Source organism: Theropithecus gelada, chromosome 3 (assembly GCF_003255815.1).
Source record: "Theropithecus gelada isolate Dixy chromosome 3, Tgel_1.0, whole genome shotgun sequence".
NCBI lineage: Eukaryota > Metazoa > Chordata > Mammalia > Primates > Cercopithecidae > Theropithecus > Theropithecus gelada.
The window spans coordinates 101569716-101590551 of record NC_037670.1 but is presented as its reverse complement, the minus strand read 5'-3'; the positions used below and the strand labels follow the sequence as shown (position 1 = coordinate 101590551).

The 20836-nt window shown below is 40.6% G+C and overlaps 1 protein-coding gene across 1 annotated transcript in view; it reads right to left on the bottom strand.

Moving 5' to 3' along the window:
* THSD7A (thrombospondin type 1 domain containing 7A) overlaps positions 1-20836 on the bottom strand; it is a 510460-nt gene that overhangs the window by 23391 nt on the left and 466233 nt on the right. The window contains exons 20-23 of the mRNA XM_025379535.1: positions 19819-19936; positions 19423-19568; positions 18811-18985; positions 14431-14604 (exon numbers count right to left, since the gene is read on the bottom strand). Coding sequence (XP_025235320.1) covers positions 14431-14604; positions 18811-18985; positions 19423-19568; positions 19819-19936 — 613 coding nt within the window. The remainder of the gene's footprint in view (positions 1-14430; positions 14605-18810; positions 18986-19422; positions 19569-19818; positions 19937-20836) is intronic.

The window sequence follows — 20836 nt, the reverse complement described above, 5'->3', positions numbered from 1 at the left end:
GCTTTTGCAACTGCACACATACACGGGGCCATCTACAGGGAGTGGGGGCTGCTTACAGCAGAAGGAAAGGACATTAAAAACAAGGAAGAAATCCTTGACCTGCTAGCGGCATTGTGGAAGCCAAAGAAACTAGCTATCGTACATTGCCCAGGACACCAGAAACCAGTCACCCCAGTCGCCAGGGGCAATAACTTAGCGGATTCCACCGCCAGAGATGTAGCAAAAGCTTTAAACCAGCTCCTTGCACTACAACTCCCCGACCCGGGGCCCAGGGACCTACCTTATAACCCTGAATACTCAGAAGAAGACCTACAGTGGATAGACAAACTCTCACTAAAACAGATTCAAAATGGATGGTGGACAGACACACATGACAACCTCATCCTGCCTGAGAAGCTAGGACAACAGGTACTGGAACACATTGACCTATCCACGCACCTAGGGGCCCAAAGAATGTCAGACTTAATCAGACACACCAAGCTTAAAATCAGACATGTGACTGAGAAGGCCAGTAATATAGCTGCAAACTGTAAAGTCTGTCTTCTCAACAATGCCCGTAGTCAGTCCCAAGCAGTCGGGGCAAGGTTGAGGGGAACCAGGCCCGGAGTCTACTGGGAAGTAGACTTCACTGAAGTTAAGCCAGGTAAATATGGCTACAGGTACTTACTGGTCTTCACAGATACCTTTTCAGGTTGGACTGAGGCATTCCCAACTAAACGAGAAACCGCACAAGTTGTCGCTAAAAAAATTTTGGAAGAAATTCTCCCCAGGTATGGCTTTCCAGCTCAGATAGGGTCTGACAATGGACCAGCGTTTGTCGCTAAGGTAAGTCAGGGCTTGGCTTCCACCCTTGGGGCTGAATGGAAATTGCATTGTGCTTACCGACCCCAAAGTTCAGGACAGGTAGAAAGGATGAATCGGACTCTGAAAGAGACCTTGACTAAATTGACCATGGAGACTGGCGCTAACTGGGTAATCCTACTCCCCTACGCTCTGTTTAGGGCCCGTAATACCCCCTATAGATTAAAACTTACCCCGTATGAGATTATGTTTGGCCATGCCCCGCCTATAGTTCCCAGTTTAAAAGATAACTTGCTAAAACTGGAATCTGAAAGTGTTTCTGAGCTTTTGTTTTCCCTGCAAGCTTTACAGAAAGTTCAGGAAGAAGTGTGGCCTAGGCTGTGAGAATTGTACGAGTCCAGACCCTGACCGGTGCCTCATCCTTATCAGCCAGGAGACTGGGTCCTGGTCAAGCGACACCGACAAGAGAACCTAGAGCCACGGTGGAAAGGACCATTCCAGGTGATCCTGACCACCCCCACTGCTCTCAAGGTAGAAGGCGTCGCGCCGTGGATCCACCACTCCCACGTCAAGCTGATAGACCTGACTGCAGACCTCCTCGGACAGAACTTGGAGGCACCGCAAGACTTAGAAGCGCCAGAGGATCCAGGCGCCTGGACCATAGATCGATCTAAAGACAACCCCTTAAAACTGGCATTGCATTGGCGCCGTAGGCCACTGTAACTATGTTAATTCTCTTTATGACCTTGTACTTACCCTCCTTGCTACCCCTACTCACTGCAAATGTTGCCATGAACCCTTTCGTCTGGCGGTTCTGGCTCTATGAGAACCAGACCCATCCGGGAGAGATTCCCCGGGCAGGAAAACTGCTGGCCAGCGCGGACTTCCCCCGCTCAGGGTGCAATGCCGTGATTCAACTAAACTTTACAGGGTTTCAGATTGCTCAGCCAGCATTGCCCACCATATGTTTTGAGTTTGATCAGACCCAATATAACTGCCAAAAGTATTGGAAGTGGATGAGTGCAGGATGCCCCTATAGCTATTGCAAAACCCACTCAGTCAGGCAATGGACAGAAACCGGGTGGAATTTCTACCAAAGGGCGGGCACCTACACCTGGATAAAGACCCTTGGGACTCTCGGTGGACAACCCCACAACATGGAGGGGTGTACTATTCTTCAACCAGTACCTGGCCCAGGAGCCACTTGTATCTGTGGTGTAGCCTAGTCCAAGTTCAGTCCCTAGTCCATGGAAACATCCACCAACAGGAAGAAAAACTGTCACAGGAGCTCCGTCCCTTTTCATGGTTAGCCCTAATGAGGGAGGGGTTAGCTATTGCCAATCTTACAGGCCTAAGTGATCTGTCCTCCTGCTTTATGTGTGCAGCCCTAGGGCGACCGCCATTAACTGCCGTACCTCTGTCTGGCCCACCTAGTAATCAAACGGTAGGCCCTCAGAACTTATCACCTGTCTCTAATGTCCTCTTGTATCGTAATCCCAGCCAAGAAAAGTCTCCCTATTGCTATGCAACTAGCAACTCTAGCCTTTGTAACCACACCGCCATTTTTCCTAGTGCCCCGCTACATGCTCCACCTGGCATATTCTTCTGGTGCAATGGTACCCTGTTTAAAAACTTATCTGTGCAGCCTCAAGATGGTGGACGGATATGTCTCCCCCTCACCCTGGTCCCTAGGCTAACTCTATTGACCCCTGCCGAATTCCTCGGCTGGACAGGCACAACCTCCGAAGAAACCCCTAGACATGAGCGAGCAGTATTTCTCCCCCTCGTCTGTGGGATTTCTCTCACCACATCCCTCATAGCAGCCGGGTTGGCAGGAGGGGCTTTAGGCCATACAGTAGTAGAAAGCAACAAGCTGTTCCAGCAGTTTTCCGTGGCAATGGAAGCATCAGCTGAATCTCTAGCATCCCTCCAGAGACAGCTCACTTCTCTAGCTCAAGTGACTCTACAAAATAGGAGGGCCTTAGACCTACTCACCGCAGAAAAAGGGGGTACGTGCATGTTCCTTAAAGAGGAATGTTGTTTTTACATAAATGAATCTGGGCTAGTAGAAAGCCGGGTCCAGCAGCTACAGAAACTAAGTCTAGAAAGGAGGAAGCAACAGTTTGCCTCAGCTGCCAATAGCTGGTGGAACTCCTCCATGCTTTCCCTCCTGGCCCCCTTCATTGGGCCACTCGTAACCCTCCTACTCCTATTGACCATAGGGCCTTGTATTGTTAACAAAATATTAACATTTGTCAGAGAAAGGTTTGACACTATTCAGCTTATGGTCCTCCGCACTCAGTACCAACCCCTTGACCCCCACAGTACAGAAGAAATAGAAATGACCCCCTAGGAATCCAAGATTGGACTCCTCAGTTTCCTGTGAGAGGGGGAAATGTAGGAGGAACAATACAGTTGGCTCCCGGAACTGAAGCCGGGACAAACCGGTTAGGAAAATCCCTGCCAGAGGTCATAAACATGTCAGAAGAGTAACTGAAATAGCACAGATGGCGGGAGATGGTGGGAACCAATCAAGAACAGCCAACTCGCACTGTTCAAATATCAACCAATCCCAAGCCTGTGTCGTTCAAAAAGACCCCTATGACTCTGTACTTGTTTACTGCTGACTATAAAAGACAGTTCCTGACCCTCCTCTGGGCTCTCGCCCGACGTTCGGCCGGGGGTCCAGGTTCGAACCTGCAATAAAGATCCTTGCCGCTTGGCTTTGACTGCAGTCTCTGGTGGTCTTCTTTGGGGAATAAACGGACTGGGTACAACATCGGTCTCTTGAACTTTCTAACTAATCAAAGGTACAGGGCATCTAGGTCAAAGGCCCAGCTTTGCCTACAGCAGGTCAAATATCTAGGCCTAATCTTAGAGGAACCAGAGCCGTCAGCAAGGAATGAATACAGCCTATACTGGCTTATCCTCATCCTAAGACATTAAAACAGTTGTGGGGATTCCTTGGAATCACTGGCTTTTGCAAACTATGGATCCCTGGATACAGCGAGATAGCCAGGCCCCTCTATACTCTAATCAAGGAGACCCAGAGGGCAAATACTCATCTAGTAGAATGGGAACCAGGGGCATAAACAGCCTTCAAAACCTTAAAGCAAGCCCTAGTACAAGCACCAGCTTTAAGCCTTCCCACAGGACAAAACTCTTTATACATCAGAGAGAGAGCAGGGATAGCTCTTGGAGTCCTTACTCAGACTCGTGGGACAACCCCAGAACCAGTGGCATACCTAAGTAAGGAAACTGATGTAGTGGCAAAAGGCTGACCTTGCTGTTTAAGGGTGGTTGTGGTTGTGGCTGTCTTAGTGTCAGAGGCTATCAAAATAATACAAGGAAAGGATCTCACTGTCTGGACTACTCATGATGTAAATGGCATACTAGGTGCCAAAGGAAGTTTATGGCTATCGGACAACCACCTACTTAGATACCAGGCACTACACCATGAGGGACCGCTGCTTCAAATATGTATGTTTGTGGGCCCAAACCCTGCCCCTTGTATCCCAGAGGATGGGGAACCAATTGAGCATAAATACCAACAAATTATAGTCCAGACTTATGCCGCCCGAGATGATCTCTTAGAAGCCCCCTTGTAGCCAATCCTGACCTTAACCTATGTACCGATGGAATTTCATTTGTGGAGAATGGGATATGAAGGGCAGGTTATGCCATAGTAACCGTACTTGAAAGTAAGCCTCTTCCCCCAGGGACCAGTGCTCAGTTAACAGAACTAGTGGCACTTACCCAAGCCTTAGAACTGGGAAAGGGAAAAAGAATAACTGTGTATACAGATAGCAAGTATGCTTATTTAATCCTACATGCCCATGTTGCAATATGGAAGGGAAGGGAGTTCCTAACCTCTAGGGGAACCCCCACTAAATGTCACAAGAAAATCATGGAGTTATTGCACGCGGTACAAAAACCCAAGGAGGTGGCAGTCTTACACTGCCAAAGCCATCAAACAGGGAAGGAAGAGGGGAGAACAGCAGCATAAGCAGGTGGCAGACGCAGGGAAACACCAGCAGAAAGGAGAGAGAGAAAAAGAGAGAGATAAAGAGGGAGTCAGAAAGAGACAAAGAGAAAGAAAGAGAAATGGAAGTAGTAAAGAAAAAACAGTGTACCCTATTCCTTTAAAAGCCAAAGTAACTTTAAAACCTGTAATTGATAATTGAAGGTCTTTTCTGCGACCCTGTAACACTCCAATACCGCCTTGTCAGTGTAAATAAGGGCATAGTCTGAAAACACTGAGGCCACTGACAACCCATAGCTTTCCTATCAAAAATCCTTAACCCAACAGGTTTCCAGCAGGGGATCTAAATCTTAACTAATTACCATACAAAAGTCCGACCAGACCTAGGAGGAACTCCCTTCAGGACAGGAGGATAGATGGTTCTTCCTGAGCGATTAAGGGAAAAAAGACACAATGAGTATTAAAATTGCTTAATAATTGGTCTGCTCAAACATGCCAGCTGTTTGCACTCAGTCAAACTTTAAAGTACTTACAGAATCAGGAAGGAGCCATATACCAATTCTAAGTTAATATGGACTGAACAAGGTCCTATTAATAGCAAAGAATAATAATTGAAATCCCAAACTTACAAGGTTTTCAACAAAAGTAAAGTTTGCTGAAACTTAACAGAGTAACATATATTACCCTAACTTCTAATCTTATGGAAATCAGATCCTATCAGTACCCCTCAAAGCTCAAGTCTGTCAGCACAGGACCATACAACTAATACCCCTACTTACAGTGTTAGAAATGGCTACTGCTACAGAAACAAGAAGAGGAGGTTTATCTACTTCATTATCTACTACCTACCAGACACTCTCAAAGGATTTCTCAGACAGTTTGCAAGAAATAACAAAATCTATTCTTACTCTACAATCCCAAATAGATTCTATGGCAGCAGTGACTCTCCAAAACTGCTGAAGCCTAGACCTCCTCACTGCTGAGAAAGGAGGAATCTGCACCTTCTTAGAGGAAAAGTGTTGTTTTTACACTAACCAGTCAGGGATAGTACAAGATGCCATCTGGCGTTTACAGGAAAAGGCTTCTGAAATCAGACAATGATTTTCAAATTCTTATACCAACCTCTGGAGTTCGGCAACATGGCTCCTCCCCTTTCTAGGTCCCGTGGCAGCCACCTTGCTGTTACTTGCCTTTGGGTCCTGTATTTTTAACCTTCTTGTCAAATTTGTTTCCTCTAGCATCTAGGCCATCAAGCTACAGATGGTCTTACAACTGGAACCCCAAATGAGTTCAATAACAACTTCTACTGAGGACCCCTGGACCGACCCACTGGCCCTTCCACTGGCCTAAAGAGTTCCCCTCTGGAGGACATTACAACTACAGGACCCCTTCTTTGCCCTTATCCAGCAAGAAGTAGCTAGAGTGGTCATCAGCCAAATTCCCAACAGCAGTTGGGGTGTCCTGTTTAGAGGGGGGATTGAGAGGTGAAGCCGGCTGGGCTTCTGGATTGGGTGGGGACTTGGAGAACTTTTCTGTCTAGCTAAAGGTTTGTAAATGCACCAATCAGCGCTCTGTAAAAATGGACCAATCAGCAGGATTTGGGTGGGGCCAAATAAGGGAAAAAACCTGGCCACTGAGCCAGCAGCGGCAACCTGCTCGGGTCCCCTTCCATGCTGTGGAAGCTTTTTCTTTTGCCCTTTGCAATAAATCTTGCTGCTGCTCACTCTTTGGGTCTGCACTACCTTTATGAGCTGTAATACTCACCGTTAAGGTCTGCAGCTTCACTCCTGAAGCCAGCAAAACCATAAACCCACAGGGAGGGACGAACAACTCTGGATGTGCCACCTTTAAGAGCTGTAACACTCACTGTGAAAGTCTGCAGCTTCACTCCTGAAGCCAGTGAGACCACAAACCCACCAGAAGGAAGAAACTATGGACACATCTGAACATCTGAAGGAACAAACTCCGGACTCACCATCTTTAAGAACTGTAACACTCACCTTGAGGGTCTGCAGCTTCATTCTTGAAGTCAGTGAGACCAAGAACCCACTGGAAGGAATCAATTCCAGACACAATATAACCCCCAAGGACAGGTCATAGTAGAACATGCCCATTCCATCCTTAAAAATATGCTCAGAAAACAAAAAAGGGCGAATATGAGTAAGGCCCCTGCAACGCTATTGGCACAAGCCTTATTTACCCTTAATTTCTTAAATTTAGATAAATTTCAATCGGCTATAGAGAAGCACTTTGCAAAAATCACTCAAGATACAATTAGTTTTATGGAAAGATGTAAATCGTAATCTATGGTGTGGTCCAAATGATTTGTTAATGTGGGGAAGAAGATATACTTGTGTTCACAACCCCTCAGGTCCTCTTTGGATTCCAGCACAACGCATCAAACCATACCATGGGGTGACTGGGACCAACCTGGTACCAAAAATAAAGGAAATGACCCTGTAGAACCTGCAGCCCTGGATGATGCAGCTTCCTTGGACAACACAGGCCCCGGACATTATGCTCAAGAAGAAAACTCAGTAGGGTGAGCGAATCCTGCTCTGGATGCAAACACTGTTCACTCCAGATAATCTGTTCCTTGCTATGCTCTCTGTTGTACATTGCAACTCTTGTAGAGTATTGATTTTCCTTATTTTCTCACGCTATTGGCAACCTGTACCTGCTATACTCTATTAGGCCCATCTTCTAGATCCGCCTTTCTTCTGCCCTGTTACTTGGGTAGACATCCTCTTCCCTGCTTCTAACAATGTGACTGCTTGGCTATGAGGGATTAACATACCCCTTGCGGGGTTCCTCAGTAACAGCCCTATAGAACAATGTGCAAAAACACCTCTCCTGGAAAGACCCCCACTCCTGGGGGTCACTCTTTGTTTGGAAAAGAATATTACTGATTCTACTCATGTGTGTCTTATGTTATTTACTAATTCTAGGATGCAACGGTGGAACACAAGCTGTAACTGCTGCACCTGTCAAGTCTGTTGCTGCACATAGCTGTACTCTTCAATCAAGAAAACCTGATGCAAAAAACAGAAAAAGGGGAGAAGGAGGATATCAGTCAGAGTGGTGGGAGAAACTATAGGGAAAGCAGCACGCCTTCTGAAAGGTCCAAAGGCTCTGCCTAGATTCGGGGGAGAATAGCCAAAGGCAGCTGTTCTCTGACCCTGAGGCAGACGCAAGGAGTAGGTACAAGGGAATGTAGGGGAATTTATCTTGAACAGGCTTGTTTACTTGTGTTGACCAGGAACTGATCTTTGATCACCCACACACGTGATGTTCCTTGAAAGGGGAACAATAAATGTTAATTACCCACAGATTATGTTTGCTCCAGGCTTTTGGCATCGAGCCTACACTGAATAAAAGCATGCAGCTCCAGCTTCTCGGGGTACACTTTGACCACTAGAGCCAGGCAGACCCCTATCTGCCCTTGCACTGCATACCTGTGTCTGAGTACTCATTTCATTCATCAGTTGGCCAGGGTCTGTGGGATAGACCCAGCACAAACACATACCAAATTGTAAAGACAATCGACTCTATGAAGAAACTGCATCAACTAACGGAGAAATTAACCAGGTAGGATCATAATGACAGGATCAAATTCACACATAACAATATTAACATTAAATGGAAATGAGCTAAATGCCCCAATTAAAAGACAGACTGGCAAATTGGATAGTCAAGACCCATTGGTGTGCTGTATTTAGGTGACCCATCTCACGTGCAAAGACACAGATAGGCTTAAAATAAAGGAATGGAGGAATATTTACCAAGCAAATGGAAAGCAAAAAAAAAAAAAAAAAAAAAAGCAGAGGTTAGAATCCTAGTCTCTGATAAAACAGACTTTAAACCAACAAAGATCAAAAGAGATGAAGAAGGGCATTACATAATGGTAAAGGGATCAATGTAACAAGAAGAGCTAACTATCCTAAATATAGATGCTCCCAATACAGGAGCACCCAGATTCATAAAGTAAGTTCTTAGAGACCTCCAAAGAGAGTTAGACTCCCACACAATAATAGTGGGAGACTTTAAAACCCCATTGTCAATATTAGACAAATAAATGAGACAGAAAATTAATTAGGATATTCAGGACTTGAACTAAGCTGTGGACCAAGGAGACCTAATAGACTCCTACAAAACTCTTCACCCCAAATCAACACAATATGCTTTTTTTTTTTTTTTGAGATGGAATCTCGCTCTGTCGCCCAGGCTGGACTGCAGTGGCACTATCTCAGCTCACTGGAACCTGCACCTCCTGGGTTCAAGTGATTATCCTGCCTCAGCCTCCTGAGTAGCTGGGACTACAGGTACCAGCACCATGCCCAGCTATTATTGTATTTTTGGTAGAGATGGGGTTTCACTATATTGGCCAGGCTGTTCTCGAACTACTGACCTTGTAATCCGCCCGCCTCGGCCTCCCAAAGTGCTGGGATTACAGGCATGAGCCACCATGCCCAGCCCAGAATATACATTCTTCTCAGCATCACATTGCATTTTTTCTAAAATTGACCACACAGTTGGAAGTAAAACACTCCTTAGCAAATGCAAAAGAATGGAAATCATAACAATCTCTCAGACACAGTGCAATCAAAGTAGCACTCAAGATTAAGAAAGTCACTCAAAACAGCTCAACTACATGGAAACTGACAACATGCTCCTCAATGACTACTGAGTAAATAACAAAATTAAGGCAGAAATAAGTAAGTTATTTGAAACCAATGAGTTCAAAGACACAATGTACCAGAATCTCTGGCACACAGCTAAAGCTGTGTTTAGAAGGAAATTTACAGCAGTAAATGCTCACAGGAGAAAGCAGGAAAGATTTAAAACTGACATCTTAACATCACAATTAAAAGAACTAGAGAAGCAACAGTAAACAAATTCAAAAGCTAGCAGAAGTTGAGAAATAACTAAGAGCAGAGCTGAAGGAGATAGAGACACAAAAAACTCTTTCAATCCAGGAGCTGGTTTTTTGAAAAGATCAACAAAATAGATAGATGGCTAGCCAGACTAAGAAAGAAGAAAAGAGAGAAGAATCAAATAGATGCAATAAAAAATGAGAAAGGATATCACCACGGATCCTACAGAAATACAAACCACCATCAGAGAACACTATAAACACCTCTACACAAATAAGCTAGAAAATTTAGAAGAAACAGAGAAATTCCTGGAAACGTACCCCCTCCCAAGACTTAACCAGGAAGAAGTCAAATCCCTGAATAGACCAATAACACGTTCTGACATTGAGACAGTAATTAATAGCCTAACAACTAAAAAAAGCCAGGACCTGACAGATCCACAGTCAAATTCTACCAGAGGTACAAAGAGGAGCTGGTACCATTCCTTCTGAAACTATTCCAAACAATATAAAAAGAGGGACTCCTCCCTAACTCATTTTATGAGGCCACCATCATCCTGATACCAAAACCTGGCAGAGACACAACAAAGAAAATCAAATGTCAGGCCCATATCCCTGATGAACATTCATGCGAAAATCCTCAATAACATACTGGCACACCAAATCCAGCAGCACATCAAAAAGCTAATCCACCATGATCAAGTTGGCTTCATCCCTGGGATACAAGGTGGGTTCAACATATGCAAATCAATAAACATAATCCATCACGTAAATAGAACTAATGACAAAAACCACATGATTAGCTCAATAGATGCAGAAAAGGCCTTCGACAAAATTCAACACCGCTTCATGCTAAAAACTCTCAATAAACTAGGTATTGATGGAATGTATCTCAAAACAATAAGAGCTCTTTATGTCAAACTCACAGCCACAGGGCTACAGTAACCAAAACAGCATGGTACTGGTACCAAAACAGATATATAGACCAATGGAACACAACTGAGGCCTCAAAAATAACACCACGCATCTACAACCATCTTATCTTTGATAAGCCTGATAAAAACAATGGGGAAAGGTTTCCCTACTTAATAAATGGTGATGGGAAAACTGGCTAGCCATATGCAGAAAACTGAAACTGGACCCCTTCCTTACACCTTATACAAAAATTAACTCAAGATGGATTAAAGACTTAAACCTCAGACCTAAAACCACAAAAACCCTAGAAGAAAACCTAAGCAATACCATTCAGGACACAGGCATGGGCAAAGACTTCATGACTAAAACACCGAAAGCAATGGCAACAAAAGCCAAAATTGACAAATGGGATCTAATTAAACTAAAGAGCTTCTGCACAACAAAAGAAACTATCATCAGAGTGAACAGGCAACCTACAGAATGAGAGAAAAATTTTGAAATCTATCCATCTGACAAAGGGCTAATATCCAGAATCTACAGGAAACTTAAACAAATTTACAAGAAAACAACAACTTCATTAAAAAGTGGGTGAAGGATATGAACAGACACTTCTCAAAAGAAGACATTATGCGGCCAACAAACATATGAAAAAGAGCTCATCATCACTGGTCATTAGAGAAATGCAAATCAAAACCACAATGAGATACCATCTCACACCAGTTAGAATGGCAATCATTAAAAAGTCAGGAAACAACAGATGCTGGAGAGGATGTGGAGAAATAGGAATGCTTTTACGCTGTTGGTGGGAGTGTAAATTAGTTCAACCATTGTGGAAGACAGTGTGGTGATTCCTCAAGGATCTAGAACCAGAAATACCATTGGACCCAGCAATCCCATTACTGGGTACGTACCCAAAGGATTATAAATCATTCTATTATAAAGACACATGCACACTCATATTTATTGCAGCACTGTTCATAATAGCAAAGACTTGGAACCAACCCAAATGCTCATCAATGATAGACCGGATGAAGAAAATGTGGCACATATACACCACGGAATACTATGCAGCCATAAAGAAGGATGAGTTCATGTCCTTTGCAGGGACATGGATGAACCCAGAAACTATCATTCTCAGCAAACTAACACAGCAACAGAGAACTAAACACTGAATGTTCTCATTCATAATTGGGAGTCAAACAATGAGAACACGTGGACACAGAGAGGGGAACATCACACACTGGGGCGTGTTGAGGGGTTGGGGTTAGGGAAGCGATAGCATTAGGAGAAATACCTAAAGTAGATGATGGATTGATGGGTGCAGCAAATCACCATGGCATGTGTATACCTATGTAACAAACCTGCACGGTCTGCACATGTACCCCAGAACTTAAAGTATAATTAAAAAAATAAAATTCAAATTAAAAAAAAGAGTATGTTCTTACAACAAAAAAGATTTCACATAAATAGGAGTTGAGGTATTGCTCCTCACAAGAGGGCATTAGCTGTAGGGGTCTGCCTGCAGACCCTGACCCCAACGATGGATGAATAAAATGTACACTGACAGATATTATCTTTTGCCAGTCCTGCTGAGTGTCTGACCATCTACACACCAAGGGAGGTTTGTCACTGTGGCCAGCCCTGATCAGGAGGGAGACTCACATTTATTAGTTAACAAAAGCTTGAGTCAACACCATTAGAGGGTAATTGTCATTGTGGACATCTGGAGTAAAGCACACATCAAAGGTTGAGACCACATGGGTAAACAAGCTAACTACATAACTTCCTCACATCCCGTTGTTCACTACTCTACTCTATTTAACTAAAGGTAATGGGACCAGACCGCCCTTCCGCCAGGTCTATTACCCAAGTCATGTGAAAACCCTCAGGCCTTCCAAAAGGGTTTTGTGGCTATCATAACTAATATTTTTCCCACCAGACTGATCAAATCTCAACAAGGAGTTGTCTGTTTCTTTAAATTTTGAGAAAACTCATAATTAAAGCCATTTAAGTTTTAGTTTGTGTGCATGTGTGAGTATGTATTTCACAGGTTTGAAAATAGTTACATAATCTATGGTGTAGGTTTTTCGTTACTCTTGATAAAATATAATAACCTTGTAAATTATCTTCATTAACATTTTTACTTTTGTTAGAAAAAACTATTCACAGAATTATATTGTATTTTCCAAACTTTATTCTATTAATAGTAATGACGACTTTGCTTTTTATTCTTCTTCACTGATTTTACCATGAGCTGCTCTATTTTGTCAGTTTGCTCTAAAAACAATCTATTGGTTTTGTTGATTATTTATTTTCAATCTCATTGAATTTATACTCATCCATGTTGCTTGCATTCCGTTTCCTTTTTACTTTTCTTAAAAATTTACTCAGTTGAACGCTTAGTTCATTTTTAACTTTTCTCCCTCCTATAGAAGCGTTCAAAGCTTCAAGGTCTCTTCTAGGTACTTCTTTGCTGCATCCCATATAACATTTGCTATATGATGCTTTAGAAGTATGGTTTTTACACTTCTAAAGTGTGCGTGTGGAGATCTGTCATTGTTTTATTGATTCCTAATTTTATTTCCTTGTCATTTTGGAGTGAATACTTTTCTTTCTTGCCTTGGGAATTATTTTATTCATTGTAACTTTTGACCTTTCTTTATTCTTTACTTATCCTGTCCTAGCATATGGAATGTTTTACCTAGTTGATAAATTTAGGAAGATTAAATTGACAGAGCAGGTAATTCTGTCTAATTCTTGGGCTAAGTCATCTAGCCCATTTGGTTTTCACTGCAAGTATTCTTTTCCAACACTTTAAGCTTTTGTCTCCAACTTTTCAGTAGGAAAGGTGATATTTTGTCTCCTGCTTGCTGCTATGTCATATTACTTATTTCAGAACATAAGCAGAATTCAGAGTTGTTTGTTGAACCCCACACCCTCTACCAGATAGCATTTCTTTTGTTCTCCTTGAGTCTTCGCATGTTGTTTCCCAAACTATGACATTTAATGCTGTGATTCTTGAAGATGTCATATATTGCTTACACTGAGTGAATGATTCTATGTGTGCATACATTCACACAGACATATAAACATAGATGTTTATATATGTTCTAAGTAATATTTAGATTAAACTCAATTTTTACCAATAATTTGATTTATCCATTTGAAAAAACGTAGTAAAATCTCTCACCTTGCTGTGAACTTGTCATTTTAATTTAATTCTGTCATTTGATTTAAATAAATTGAACATATTGTGAGACTCCTACCTGACCATAATTGTTATAAGTGTAAAAATAATGTGCTTCTAATTATCTCAGCCTTCTTGAGCTCATAAAACTGGGAAACGTTTTTGCAAAACTCACATCTTATTTATGAAGGGTGGCAGGATTTTCCGTCTTCCCAATCTTTAGAATTCAGAATCTTCCCCTTACTTTAGTCCTCAGCCTCAAGTGACATCTTAGTAAATTTTTAAATTATTTATTTATTTATTTTTGAGACGGAATTTCGCTCTTGTTGCCCAGGCTGGAGGGCAATGGCACAATCTCGGCTCACTGCAGCCTCTGCCTCCTGGGATCAAGTGATTCTCCTGCCTCAGCCTCCTGAGTAGCTGGGATTACGGGAGCCTGACACCATGCCTGGCTAATTGTTATTATTTTTTTTTTTGGTAGAGTTGGGGTTTGGCCACGTTGGCCAGGCTGGTCTCACAATTCCTGGCCTCAGGTGATCCGCCTGCCTTGGCCTCCCAAAGTGTTGGGATTATAGGCATGAGCCACTGCACCTGGTCAAATTTATTTTAACAGACTATTTTTTAAAATCTTATGCTGCGCTTAAGATAGAGTATATGAATGGTAGCACTCACCATCACATGATTTTGTTTCTAACATCTGCTCTGGGCACAGATGCTGATTCTCTAGTTCTTGTATAATCACTGCTCTGGATCGGACCTGTATTCCACCAAAGCCTAGATCCTCACCATTCACACAGGTCAGCTGACACAGGCTCCAGGAAGACCAGTCCTTCAAATAACAGTCACCTGTAAAACACAGGTTTGTAATTTACACCCATATCCACAGAGAAAAGCCAGCCTGATAATCATTTTAATTCCAACCCCAATGGGCAATGTTTTAAGGTATCCCAGCCATACATAATATTTATAAGATTTAAATAGGCATTTAATATTTGTAAATTTGTAATTGTATAACTTTGTATATATATTGTTATTTTCTGTATGGCTATTACTGGTCTATGTGTTGCTTAATGATATCAAAGGTAAACTGTGGCTGACAGGAGCTCATCCACTGTGATTAATCTCTTCTTAGGATACAAAAAACATTTGATCAAAACCTACTACCACTCTTGTCATTATCATAGTAAAGCGGTTTATTACACAGGAGGTACACTCAAAGAGAGCCTAAATATAAACAGACTTTGTCTTCTAGGTATTCACAATTTTCAAAAAGTTTGAAGTCCAAGGCTCACAAAGCTGGTTTTATGTTTCATTCCTATTTCTTCCCAGAAGAGTGGAGGTGAGAGAGGCAATTGAGCAGTTGCAGTACTGGAAATAATGCCCACTATTTCCTCTGATCTACATCTTCAATCAACTTCTCTTTAAAATATTTTACTGAAGGACAACAAATATGTAAAATGATCACATATCATAGATGCACAGATAGCTGAATTTTGACAATCTGATTATCTAACCATGTGATCAACACCCAAATCAAAGAACAAAACATTCCCAGGCTCTCAAAACCCTCCCTTGTGTAATATATGAAATCATACCATATGTACTTCTTTGTGTCTGGCTTCTTTCTCTCATTTATGTTTGTGAGATCCATCATACATTTATGAAGTTCTAATTTCTTCATTCTTACTACTTTCCATCATGTGAATATATCACAATTTAGATATCCATTCTACTATTGATGGGCATGTGGGGAGTTGTAAATTTTTCCTATCATGTTATTGCAAACATTTCAGTACAAGTCTGTTGATGAACTTATATATGCATTTCTGTTGGGTATGTACCTCGGAGTGCAATTGCTGGGCCATAGTGCATCCATGCTTCCAAAATCTTTAGCCATTTTAAGAACAGAAAAGATTTTATGAAATACACCCTTTCCATTAACCCATCCATTCTTCAGAGTGACTGCTTAGTGATACTCTTCAGAGTGCCCAGTCAATTATGATAGACACAAATTCACAAAGGTGTCTTATCACTTATTTATTCTAGCCAGGTCATATGAATAATTCATATTGCCTTATATTATGCTGAAGGTGACTGGTATTAGCACAAAGTTGCCTGGAGATCTGATTAATGGAAAAACTTCTTGTGTCATGCCTAAGAAGTCCTGGTAAGACATAAATTATTGACTAACATATATACACATAATAGTAAAATGTAGTGATTTTTGTAGGCCTTTATTAAAGAATGTAATTGGTACTCCTGAAGTACAGAAAGTTCTAGTAAATTTTGGAAATGCAAAGGAAAAAGAAACTAGAAAGAATTTCTAAGTAGTCTGAAAAAGTTTTAGAAACACTTTTATTTCCTAGGAAATGTCACTTTGTGGTTACTCAGTTTTTATTATGTAGGAAAACTGCTAAAGTTCAAAAAATTCCTGTCAACATGAATGTAATACAATTTCACCTCGGTGATTGAAAATTACATGGAAAAGAAACATACCTTTTACCAATAGGCTTTATCTTTGTGGCAATCCACATTTAGCATCATTTATTTTGCAACAAAACGTAATAAATCTTTTAATGATAGTTTGTGAGTTATGTAATTATCACCCCTAAGTAATACATGTCAGGCTTTAAAGATGTAATAACAGCAAATGAGAGTGAGATACTCCCTTGTTCTAAACATACTTTTCTATTTTGACCATGTAAACCATTGTAATAACAATAAAATTACCCTATGCCTGCCAAAGATGTGACAATTAAACACATGAAATATATTTCCTAATTCAGTGTTCTACTCTTTAAAGCTTATTAGTTCACATATTGCTAGCTTTCAAAACCCATCATTAGAGAAAACTAGCAAGAGAGGAACTGAAATGAATAGATTGTAATTTAGAAGAGCAGCCTCTTAGATTTGCAATTACTTTAATTAAAACAATGTGTTTGCTCTGTTCTATGTTATCATGGGATCCTGTAATTTTCCTTCACATCATTTACCACAGATTATAATCTTATGTTTATTTACGTCACTATTAGATTAGCAATAGTTCCCGTCCATTAGAAAGTAAGCTGTACAAGGACAGGGTCTGTTGGTCTTCACTGTATCTCCCGCCTCAAGTCCAGGGCCTGACCTGTAATTAACAGTCAAATGAGTGAGTGATTGTGCTGCAGGAAGTATATAATGAAATCACGTGGGGAGTATCCATAGTAAGGCATGCACCACTGTCTGACAAGGAAGCCCGTTCTGCTCAATGGTGTGGATGTCCTTGACCCTGCCTGGAGCTGTCACCTGCTGCCACAGCCTCAGGCTGGGTCTACAGTGAAGTGAAATGATTTTATTAAATTGAATTGTGTGTGAGATCTTAAATGGTATCAGACTAGTTTCAGCAGCAGGAAATGAAAGAGGGGAATTGCTGGATCAGCAAAAGGTTGTTGGCAGGTGTAGGAATGTCTGAACAGCAACACTTTGCCCGGCTTTAGAAAGTCAGATTTTCTGTTACTTTAAGTTTTATTTTATTCTTTTTTTTTATTGTGATAATACCATGTAACATGAGATCTACCCACTTAACACATTTTTAGGTATACAATACAGTATTGTTAACTACAGGCACTATGTCTTACAACGGATCTCTAGAACTTACTCACCTTGCATAGCTGAACCTTTACACTTATTGAGAAACAGCTGCTATTCAGATTTTTGGTTTTTAAAAATAGTTCAGTTCTTGACCTGAAGTAGATGAAAATATCCATGTGTGCAAAGATCAATACAATAGTTGGATATTCTCAGAGTCTAGGGGGTTTGTCCTCAAAATAACCCCTATCAGGGTTATTTTATTTACTGTTTAATTTCATTCAGTTCATCTTAAACTATACCCTACCATTTTTATCATCTCAAATGATTTTTTTGTTTTACAAAGGAATAAGTAACTCGATGAGTGAATAAATAGCTAAAACATGTCAGTTTTTCCAGGTTTTAGGGACTCCATCCCATTTACAAATTTTTGTTAATACATGTTATCCACTTTTAAAATTTTCTTAAATCACATCATTTTATATAGAAAATGTGTTGTATGCCCCATTATTTTTGCCAAATCCTTAATTTTTAACATTTTGAGGTCAGATTCAAAACAAAATATTGTAAAAGAGATACAATTTTTAAATCATAATTATAAGCAAATTGGGAGAACACAAATTTTCCACCTGGGGATAAAATATAGGTAATTCATTTTCTATCTGTTCATTTCCAGTCCACTAATAAATTGTTGCCCCTATCTATATCTTTTTTAAGGATGGGTTTTCTGGCATATTTTGACATTAAATTTCCTCTACAATTCTCTGCATCAAGCCCAAATTCATAAATATTGGCTTATCACTGTCTGCCATTTTTTCCATACTATTTGATATACAAAATTTTCTTTCTACATTTACTGCATGCACCCATTGTGTCTAGCATTGAATCTGAAGAATATCTTTCAACAGTTTCCTCCATACTGCTATTTTGTCTTCCAGTTGTAGATAATCTGTTTTTTTCTTACTGAAGACTTTACTACTTATTTTTCTATATTTCATGTTTTAACTACATTTATCTAGGTATGAGTTTGTTGTTCATTCTACCCTGGACCCAGGGTAAGAGGACTTAATCTGTTTTTAGCTATTATGTGTTTAAACATTGGCCTCTCTTTCCCCATTCTCTTCTGGAAATCCCTAATAGGTTTTGTTTTGTCCTTATTTTCTCAACGTTTATTTCATACCTTTTCTGTGGAGCATGGGCTTAAGGCCTTAATTACCATCTCCTGCAGATGTTACCATCTTCTCCAGGTTAAAACTCCAGAGGGTGTTAAGAGAGGCCACATGGGAGACCTGGACTTCACCCCTACCTGGCAGTAATGAGACAGTGCCCTGTTCCCCACAGGCATAGTGTTGAGCTGTTGGCATAGATATTACTGAATAAGAAGACTGTTGACATCCTGTAACTTATGCTTTATATGCAACCCCTTCATGGCCCTTGTCCTAGGAAAAAATAATCAGAATATGAATTCTCTTTTGCCATGGTTACCTGGGCAAGGCTCGGTGCAGGTTTCCTCCAGAACCATGTTTTTATTACCATCTATAATGAGTTCAATGTCAGCACAGAATTCCTCATCCACCACTTTGCTGAAATCATCTGCTGACCCATCACTTACTATACAAGAAACGTTCCTTGTTCTGGTCCCTTCTCCACACTGGGCCTCCTGGAATGGAGGAAGACATAACTAATTAGAAAAAGAGAAATACTTCATTAGAGAGCTCATCACTTAGTTATCTCTGCACCATTGACTTTGATTTATGAACATTTAGAAAAGCATTTGAAACCCTAGGAAAGAAGCCCTATAGGGCACTAGCAATAAAGCATACATTGAACAATTTATTTGTTTTCTAGCTAAAGATAGGAAAATAAATTTTCATTAAAATAAATCAGTCTTCAAATGATTAAAAAATACAGGGCAGGGAGTTATCAAAACTAATTAAATGGTTATAAAATGGCAAGGCACATAAAAATTTTAAGAAGCTTGTCATCTGTGAGCTCTGAAAAATATTTCTAACACATTATTTTTGTCTGTTTTTCTTCAGATAAAGTCTCTGCAGATAAAGAATACACAATTCCTTACAACTTCTTGAGATTTGATACCTGCACTTGGCATGGAGACCACTGGCCATATTGCCACTGATAACAAGGCTTCACTGGGCAGGGTTTGGACTGGTCCATCAGGGAAGGGCATGGTCTTCCATCACCTTGAAAGGGCTGTGTCACTGTTCGTCTTCGGATCATTTTTCCTTTAAGAGATACAAAGTGATGCAACTTTAATATATGTTATGGTTTTGCAAGCATATATGTCATTGGGAGAAGGCATCACAGTGGTATCTCCTGAGGCGATCCAGGAACAAGTAAGGCTTAGATGTTTTTGAAAGAAAGACAACCAATCCAACCTTTCTGAAGATTATCTGATATGGGTTAAAGCAAGAGGGATTTTTTATTTCATATTCCTTGACCATTAGCCTAATATGAGTTATAGTACAAACCAACCTGTGAGGCCACATGTTTGAGAGCATTCTGACCAAGGAGACCAATCAGAAAGCTGACAGTTCACAGGGCATTCCACCATGCAGGACGTGTTCATCTGCCAGTTCTTCTCCAGGCCAAGCTGGAAGAACAGAGGTAGATCAGGATGTTATATTGTCAACTGGGGGAGGGAGCCAGAGAATGAGGTGACAAGAGAGAAGAGAGGGAGGGAGAAAAAGCAAGCCACATAACAGAATAACATAGTACCTGGAGGACAAACATCCAAACTATTAAAAGTATAAAGTGGTTTGACCTAGGTGAGTGGAAGTTAGGGGTACAGGATGAAAGAAGGGGCCCATGTAATCTATACTTACATATTGTTTGAGTGTTTTCAATAGGCGATGAAAAAAAGTAGATTTAACCTCCAAATTAATTGAATTTCCCAAAATGGGGAACAAATAAATATAAGCAAAAATACTTTTCATTAGGTAAAAACTAATAATATCATCAATATTTTGATCAACAACTGTATCTTAGGGATATTATTTATTTTTACATATCTTAAACTAAAAAGCAAAAGGAAAAGTTTCTAACCATAAATTGTTAGTCAAAACTAATGATATCATATATTGAAATAATATATCAGCTATCTTTTAAAACAAGAAATATGGGTCGCCAAAGTTTTTTGTGATTATGAATATTTTACATGCATTTTTTAAAACAAAGATTTTCACTTCTAAAACTCAACTGTGGTATAATTCAGTTACTTTGGTGTCAAACCTTCTCATCAGATAATAATGTTGTGCCATTTTATTGGCATTTGGGTTCCATTACTTATTTAAATATTCTGCCTTAAAAATATAAAATGATGTTTCAAATTCTTCTACTGTATATTCCAACATTTAAAATGTCTATGGTACAAAGTAGCATTGAAATAGGAAAATGTTGGCTGGATGTGGTGGCTCACATCTGTCATCCCAGCACTTTCGGAGACTGAGGTGGGCGGATCACCTCAGAGCATGCTGGCCAACATGGTGAAACC